This window comes from Corapipo altera, unplaced genomic scaffold (assembly GCF_003945725.1).
Source record: "Corapipo altera isolate COAL_440 unplaced genomic scaffold, ASM394572v1 61411, whole genome shotgun sequence".
Classification (NCBI taxonomy): Eukaryota; Metazoa; Chordata; class Aves; order Passeriformes; family Pipridae; genus Corapipo; species Corapipo altera.
The window spans coordinates 27099838-27107029 of record NW_020884875.1 but is presented as its reverse complement, the minus strand read 5'-3'; the positions used below and the strand labels follow the sequence as shown (position 1 = coordinate 27107029).

General features: G+C 39.6%; 1 protein-coding gene across 1 annotated transcript; it reads left to right on the top strand.

Annotated features, from left to right (window-relative positions):
- Positions 1–146: 146 nt before the first annotated feature.
- On the top strand, positions 147–7188 carry CUNH9orf64 (chromosome unknown C9orf64 homolog). The gene is made up of 4 exons (XM_027635182.1): positions 147–571; positions 1550–1809; positions 5103–5298; positions 6504–7188. The coding sequence occupies exons 1-4, from the start codon at positions 235–237 to the stop codon at positions 6734–6736; spliced, it is 1026 nt and encodes a 341-aa protein (XP_027490983.1). The 5' UTR covers positions 147–234; the 3' UTR covers positions 6737–7188.
- Positions 7189–7192: the final 4 nt, after the last annotated feature.

Sequence of the window (7192 nt, the reverse complement as noted above, 5' to 3'; positions counted from 1 at the left end):
GCCTGGCAGGGTTGCGGGGGCCGGTCCTGAGGCTCCCCCAGTGCCGCCCCCGGCGCTCCTGCAGCTCCGGGCTCTGTGCGGGCCCCGCCGCGGCGGGAGCCGACCGGGCCCGCCCCGTCCGCGCCTGCGCACGGCCGTGGCCTCGCGGGGTGGGGAGTGGAGCGGGGCCGGGATCTGGGTAATCCCGAGCAGCTTCGGCGGGGCTGGGCTGGGTGTGCGCGTGTCCTGCCCAGCATGGAGGGTTTCCCGTCCCCCCTGGAATCTGCCAAGTTCATCGCCGACCACAGCAAAGATGTCTCCGTGGACGAGGAGGGGGCGCGGCGGGTGGCTGAGAGCCTGTTTGACAAAGCCTCGGCCGTGGAGTTCGGGGTGGCGGGGTGGAAGAGTCTCCACGAGCTGAACCCCCGCGCCGCCGACAAGGAGGCAGTGGACTGGGTGTTCCTGGTGGACACTCTCAACTTCTCCTTCTGGTCCGAGCAAGAGGAGCAGAAGTACCTGGTGAAGTACAAGGATAAAATCTACAGCGGCTACTGGTCCCTCTGCGCCGCCGTCAACAGGGCCCTGGACGAGGGTCAGTGAGTGCCGGGGGAGCGGGGCCGGGCCGGGGGCACCGGGGCGAGGGCGATAGAAGCCGAGCGTCGAGGGTAAAACTAAGGAGGCGCCTCGGAAGCGGGACCCGCTGTTGTGAAGTGCTGCCCGCTGTTTCGATAGCGCTGTGTGCGCGGGCCGTCCCGTAGAGCTCCGGAGAGGTAACTGGGAACGCTTCTAAAACATCCTCTTAGTGAAGCTACCTAACTCGTGGCTCTGGGTTATCTCTTCGATTCAGAAGACTTCTAAGGATTGGCAGTAGTCAGCTGTGGGTGACTTCACGTATGTTCTTAGGATAAATTGTGTGTTTCCATGACAAATAAAAAAATGAGGCATAAACTGAGAATCGTCTGGACTAATCTGATACCAGAGCAGCTCCAGTAAGTCTGAAAACTCATATGCCTCTAAAACCAATATTTTAAAGTTTTGTAGTTTAGCACTTTAGCACTCACTCTGGTTGCTGTCCTCAGAAAAGAAAAAAAATACCTGTTTGTAGGTATAAATGAAAGTTTTAATTAATTTTCTGCATGGTTGGTTGTAAATTGAGGGAGCATTAGAATTAAGACACTTTTTGTAAATGCACAACGCAATTAGGATCCAGGGGAAAACAGGCCTATGCTGACTGCTCTAACTATGTTAGTGACTATATTTGCCAGCGTGCTATGTAAACACCCTACTCAAAATACAAAGACTAAGCAGCTGGGAAAAATTATGTACAAAAAATAAGAAAGGGTCCATGGTTGCCTGCTGGAAATGTATAGAAGCAAGCATTGTGGCACTCACAAATTTTGTTTTGAGCAGCTCTGTGAGTGCAATTATCACTGAAAACTAAGGTGATTGTAAGAGTTGATAAGACTTTTTAGATCTTCCTGTACAAGCGCTTTCATCTGTAGCAGACCACTGTGCTAGGTCCCGGGATATGTTATGACAGCCTAAACATCTCATTTTAACTTTTCTGAAGGAATACCTATCACCAGTGCATCATATTTTGCCACCATGACGCTTGAACAACTGAGGCATGTATTTCGCTCTGACACAGAAGTGCCTATACCTTTGATTGAAGAAAGACATCAGGTGCTGAATGAAAGTGGAATAGTTCTGTTAGAGAAGTTTGGAGGATCTTTCCTTACCTGTGTTAAAATGAGTGAGAAGAGTGCTCAGAAACTACTACATCTCGTACTGGAAAATTTTCCTTCTTACAGAGATGAAGCTGTATTTGAGGTAAGCTAGTTCTAAAACTCTGAAAACAAAATCATGCAATTTAGTAACATTAAAAGAGTCTTGGATAGTGTGCAACTAGACAGGACAGGAGTCACATTTTTCCCTCCAGAGGACTGCCTTTTTTTTTCATATGCTCTCTGTCTTCATTACTTCATTACTGTAATTTATTTTTATATACTCCAGGTTCCCAATTAGATCCTGTGTACTCCTTAGAAGTGCATGGTATTTGAGATAATTCCTGCCTGAAAAATCATAATATTTTTTCCTTTCTTTTCCTTCCCTTGAATTGCTGCCAACCCTCCGCCCCCCATCTTCTTTCTTCTTTTACCTTGAAGTTTTCCACAGCTAATGAAGGAAATTAAACTGGTAGAATTAATGTACAGCTACTGGGACTCCGCCCTCTAACTGTTGTTGATTCAACAGGCCTTACACAAATGACTACAGGTTAGAAGTAACTCATACTTTTATCCATGTTGACAGTACACTGAAGATTTTTGGAGCTGTTTTCCTGAAAGAAACTGATGGGAAGTAAACAGAGTCCATCTGGTATTTTCTGTCTCCCAGTTTCTCCTATACAGATCTGCATTTAGCATCTGTGACATATGTAGCTGCTCCTGTGCTCAGCTGCATGTGCAATTGTATTCAGCTGTTATATTATTAAGTCCAAAAGACTTTATTTTAGTAACAGTGCAACCTATACTAATAGTCCGTGCAGTCATTTTAAAGTAGCTCCTTGGAATACCAGTCACTGGAGCTTGGAACTTGTTGCATTTACTATCCTTTAGTAGGTGGTATGATTTTATTTTCCTTTGTCTCCTGCTATGAAGTAAGATATGTTTACATGAAAAATCAGAGGTTCTTTCTATTTAATCTTTGAAGCTATTGGTTTAGTTTATTTGGGTTTTTTTTTTACATATAAAGTAATATTTTAACAATTTTTATGATCAAAAAGGAACTATTTTACATGTAAAGTGATAGAATATTTTCTTATCTTTATAGTGACTGTATTCATTGATGTTATGTCTTTCGTGAGATGATGATGAATGCTTTATAAAGCAAGCCTCCCTAAAAGCAGCAGCAGACTACAGAATGAAAAGGTGTTCCAAAAATGACCCTAGACCGTAAGCACTGACATAGTAATAAAGCCAGTTGCATGAATATGGAAGCTATTCTTCTGCTTTCAGTAAGCGAGATCTGTATTTTGAAGGTGGTGACATGGGCCACATTTTCAACATCATTTCTATGGCAGCAGGTTGAGGTCTCACAAGTAAGACTTTGTGTTCAGTAAAGGATTAGGAGGGAACTGGAAAGATGGTGAGATATCCAAGAGCAAACCAGTGCTTTTCAGTAACTCTACATAGTAGAAGTATACATAATTATAAAATAAATTATACATTTAGAATCATACTGTCACAGACTGCTACAACTGTCCTAAGTTCTGACCTTCTAGAGGAACTTCTAAAGTAAACACAATTATTTGGCTATATGTTTTTCCAAACACATACACAAAATATTTTCCAAAATTATGTGTCTAATTATAGAAATTGCCCATGTTTGTTTCTTCTGAAAAAGGAAATGCAAACCAAACCCAAAATCTCCAAACCATTTTTTTCTCTTTGGGTGGATAGTTCATATTTAGATGCTGTGCTGCATTTGATTCTCAACAGAAGTTTAAATTTTAGACTACATTATACTCACATTATCAGGGGTTTTGTGTTCTGACAAAGACATAGTGGAGTCTTTTTTGATCTTCCAGTCATTGACATTTCATGTATTTATCTTTTATTTGCCATCACCTGGGACCGGGCTTGTAAAATTCTCATGATCTTCACGTTCTTTGCTGTTTTTCTTTACTTGCTGCACTATCACGTTTTGCTCTTTGCCAACACAGTACTCCTCCTTTCCTTTAATATCAGTAGGCCATAATAGATGTATCCCTTGATACTAGCACATTGTATTGGAGAGAAGACGTAAGTATCCCTGTATGTGGTAGCTTTTCCTGGAAAAGAAGGGCGTTGCAGAAAAAAAAAAAAATCATAGTTGTATTGCCATCTTGTAAAAAGTTGTTTTTTTTGACAAACTGTACTTTCTTTCACAGACAGAATCATAGACTGGGTAAAGTTGGAAGGGACTGCAGTGGATCATCTGGTCCAAGCTTCCTGCTCAAGCAGGGCTATCCTAAAGCACATGACACAGGATTGCTTCCAGATGGTTCTTGAATATCCGCAGTGAGGGAGATTCCACAACCTCTCTGGGCAATCTGTTCAGTGCTCAGTCACCTGCACAATAAAGAAGTTCTTCCTCTTTGAGATGTGGTATCATCCACCTAATGCTTTCTGTGCTTTCTGATGAAAATAATAGTGGGAAAATTTACTAGAAATATTTGTAAACTGTGGTGGCAGTAAGGTGGCAGAATAAGACCAGAAATAATTGAATCCCCAGCTATGTGTAATTCACGTTAACCATTCCAGTTACATATTGTTTAGCACATGTTGTCAAAAGTCAAAAATCTCATCTAGCTTTAAAGAGAGGGAAAAAGTACAACCCACTAATACTTTTTTCCTTAAAAATGCAGATGCAGTCACACATTGCATTCATCATAGTGTGAAAACCTCAATAGCTTAGAGCTCATAGCATATCATTAGTTTTTTCCCTTGTCAGTAGTCACAAAAGCCTGTAAATCATTACCAGGATTAGAACGAACAAAGAAGTTTAGGACAAAAATAGAACCATGCACAGTATCTAGGAAAATATTGTATGTGTAAGTACATCTTCCACTGGAATTAATTTTCCTCTCTCCTCTGCACAACACAGAGGAGCAGTCAATAAAGTTTTCCTAGAATTTTATTTCCTTAACATTACAGATAAATTGATTAATAAAATGTTGTAATTGTCTAATCCAACACATGCCTATTATGCTTCTCTTGTCAAATTAAAAATGCTAGAGTGTCTGAAAATTAATGTTTGCTGGACTTTCAACTCCAGTGTTTGCCAAGTGGATGTATACCAACATGAATGTGTTCTGAGATCCAAGCAGATACTAAACAATAGAATTCCACTGTGGTGAATTCTATTATGTTATTCTTTTATTTCAGTTTATTAATGAGCATTCCATGTAATCCTTGTTTGTAGTTTGGTATTTTGTATATTTTAAAGGTGTTTCAGAATGTTGCACTTTTATTCTGTTCTAGTTAACTAATATGCTTAACCATATGAATACTATAACTACATGTTATTCACTACATTTACTGACGTTTCAGGCACTTAAATAATCCATAAATTTCTTTCTTCAGAAAAAGAAGGTGTCTTTCTACAAACGAGCACAAATACTTGTGGCTGATACATGGAGTGTATTAGAAGGCAAAGGAGATGGCTTTTTTGATGATATTTCTAGTCTAACAATATTTGCAGACTACAGAATTCCTCAAGTTCTTGTTCACTTAAAAGCAATGAAGTATTCTGAAGAATTAATGAAGAAACTACGTGAAGGTTTGTTCTGCCCTTACTAATATTAAGTAATCTTATCTCTTGACGTGGTAGACTAAAACTAGTTCTAAAATGTAATGTTAGAACTAGTAACATGTAAGGGTTATGTATATTTTTTTCCTCCAAGGAACAAGGATTTCTTATGTAGTGATGAGGTAACAGTAAGGAACTTTTTCCCTAACAGTGATCTTGAATGAGGTTTTAAGGTTTCTTTTCTGTAAAGACTTAACTGTTCTGTGGATTAAACATTGATAAGGGAGGGATTAAAGAAACTCTAAGCTAGTTGATTTCCAAGTTTTTGAAGGGCTGCTGCTACCAAAACCGTCCTTCAGCATGAGAATGGTAGTGATTTTTGAGGTTTACATAAAAGATGCAATGATTTCTTCATTAATTCAAACGTGAATGTAAAAGCATGGGAATTCCTCTTTATTTGTACTGAACTTCTAGTTAACAAGCAAAGCAGTATTATAAAGGTCCATTAAAAAAATACTGCTTTAAATGAATTTAATTGCATATAGCTAGAGTCTCGTTTTTTAAGCATGGTTCCAACTTCCAATACTTATTAAGCATGAACTTTAGTGAATAAAAAAAAATAAGCCAATCCCTTTTCCACTTTAAAATGACTGTATTTAGAGATTGGACTGCTGTTATGCAATTGCAGAGTTACTCAGCAAGATAAACAGATGAATGCAACCGTCCATGGATCTTAATAGAATGGCCATCTGTATGTCTATGTATGTATCTATATATTAAGTAGACTAGATGGACATTTTATCTTTCCATGAATCCTAATGAGAACATTCCCATTCAGGCCATTCCAATGGTTCCCTTTACATTAGTTTTTTTTTGGGGGGGGGTTATCTTAGAGTAACCTTGGCAGAAAATAAACTATAAAATGTAGTAACTATATACTAAAAAGTATACATAATGAAAGACTATCCTTTTTGTCTCTACAAGCAAAGAAATGGTCATATGATATGCAGTATAGCCTGTTCTGTTGCTTTAATTGAATGGGAGGTAAACTTCTAAGTGCATATGGTAAAATTAAAGTAATCATTAGAAAATTATTGTTTACAGTTATAGTGTAAGTCATGACAACTGGATTCTACAACAGAATAAATATGAAGGGGAAAAAATTAGCAAATTCAGACAGTCCTTGTCTTTCTGTCTCTTGCATGTAAATGGATTACTGTCTCTTGTGTCTACAGGAACAATTTTCCAGTCTGGAGACAAAGAGGAGGTAGAGATCCGTGGCTGTTCTATTTGGTGTTGTGCATTGATTTGTAAGCATTTGCAGGAGCTCTATCAGAAGAAGGGTCAGGACATGCGTGAAAAGATCAATGCAGTTTTACTCGATTATTATCTTTGGGACTATGCCAGGGATCACAGGGAAGAAATGAAAGATATTCCGTTTCACCGAGTACGGTGTATATATTACTAAATCCAGTCTGATAGCTGTTGTATTGTTGCATTATCTTTTGAACTGCAGTTTTGCTTTTCATGCAGTGGTTTGTCATGCACTAATTTGGAGCTGGTTAAATCAAATATTTGTTTTCTTGTGATATATTAACAACTTGCTTTTTTTTTTCCTTCCTTTTTTTTTTTCCCTTTCCTCTTAATCTTTTGCTTGTCCTGACTGGAATTAACAGTGTAAACTTTGCTGGATAGCCCATGTTAATGCAGGGTTTATTATTATTCGAGCTCTGTATTTGTGTATGTACCTGCCTGTGTGTGCATATCTCGCGGTGCACCTCACCTCTCCATGGCTGGCACCTAATGCTGGTCCATCCCCTCTCACACCGGTGTGGAGGTAGCAGGTGCTCGGCACACGTTCAGAGGTGAGAGCGGAACTGGTCCATTCACCCAATAAACACTGTGGTGACACATGTGGCACCGT

What these genes read in the sequence shown, in the direction of transcription:
- CUNH9orf64 (XM_027635182.1), top strand. Translation starts at nt 235, where the DNA reads ATGGAGGGTTTCCCGTCCCCCCTGGAATCTGCCAAGTTCATCGCCGAC. An exon ending in CAACAGGGCCCTGGACGAGG is followed by an intron (nt 572 to 1,549) that starts GTCAGTGAGTGC and finishes ACTTTTCTGAAG; the next exon opens with GAATACCTATCACCAGTGCA. An exon ending in GAGATGAAGCTGTATTTGAG is followed by an intron (nt 1,810 to 5,102) that starts GTAAGCTAGTTC and finishes TTCTTTCTTCAG; the next exon opens with AAAAAGAAGGTGTCTTTCTA.